The 282-nt window shown below is 77.0% G+C and overlaps 1 protein-coding gene across 1 annotated transcript; it reads left to right on the top strand.

Annotated features, from left to right (window-relative positions):
- Positions 1 to 6: 6 nt before the first annotated feature.
- Positions 7 to 255, top strand: LOC121346905 (ephrin type-A receptor 4a-like; the record flags this gene model as incomplete). The annotated part of the gene is made up of 1 exon (XM_041425067.1): positions 7 to 255. A coding segment is annotated over one exon (249 nt), but the record flags the coding sequence as incomplete, so codon positions are not given.
- Positions 256 to 282: the final 27 nt, after the last annotated feature.

The raw sequence follows: 282 nt of genomic DNA, 5'->3' as shown, positions 1-282 counted from the left end.
CGCCCAGGCGAGTTCGGCGAGGTGTGGCGCGGCCGCCTGGCGCTGCCGGGCCAGCCCGAGGCCGAGGTGGCCGTCAAGACGCTCAAGGGCGGCGCGGGCGAGCGGCAGCGGCGCGAGTTCCTGCGCGAGGCCGCGCGCATGGCGCAGTTCCTGCACCCCAACGTGCTGCGGCTGCGCGGCGTCGTCAGCGCCGGGCCCCCCGCCATGATCGTCACCGAGTTCCTGCAGCACGGCGCGCTCGACGCCTTCCTCAGGGTGGGGACACCGGGGGGACACCGGGGG

This window comes from Onychostruthus taczanowskii, unplaced genomic scaffold (assembly GCF_017590055.1).
Source record: "Onychostruthus taczanowskii isolate IOZ18803 unplaced genomic scaffold, ASM1759005v1 scaffold8615, whole genome shotgun sequence".
NCBI lineage: Eukaryota > Metazoa > Chordata > Aves > Passeriformes > Passeridae > Onychostruthus > Onychostruthus taczanowskii.
The sequence above is the reverse complement of the archived record's forward strand: the minus strand, read 5'-3'. Positions and strand labels throughout refer to the sequence as shown.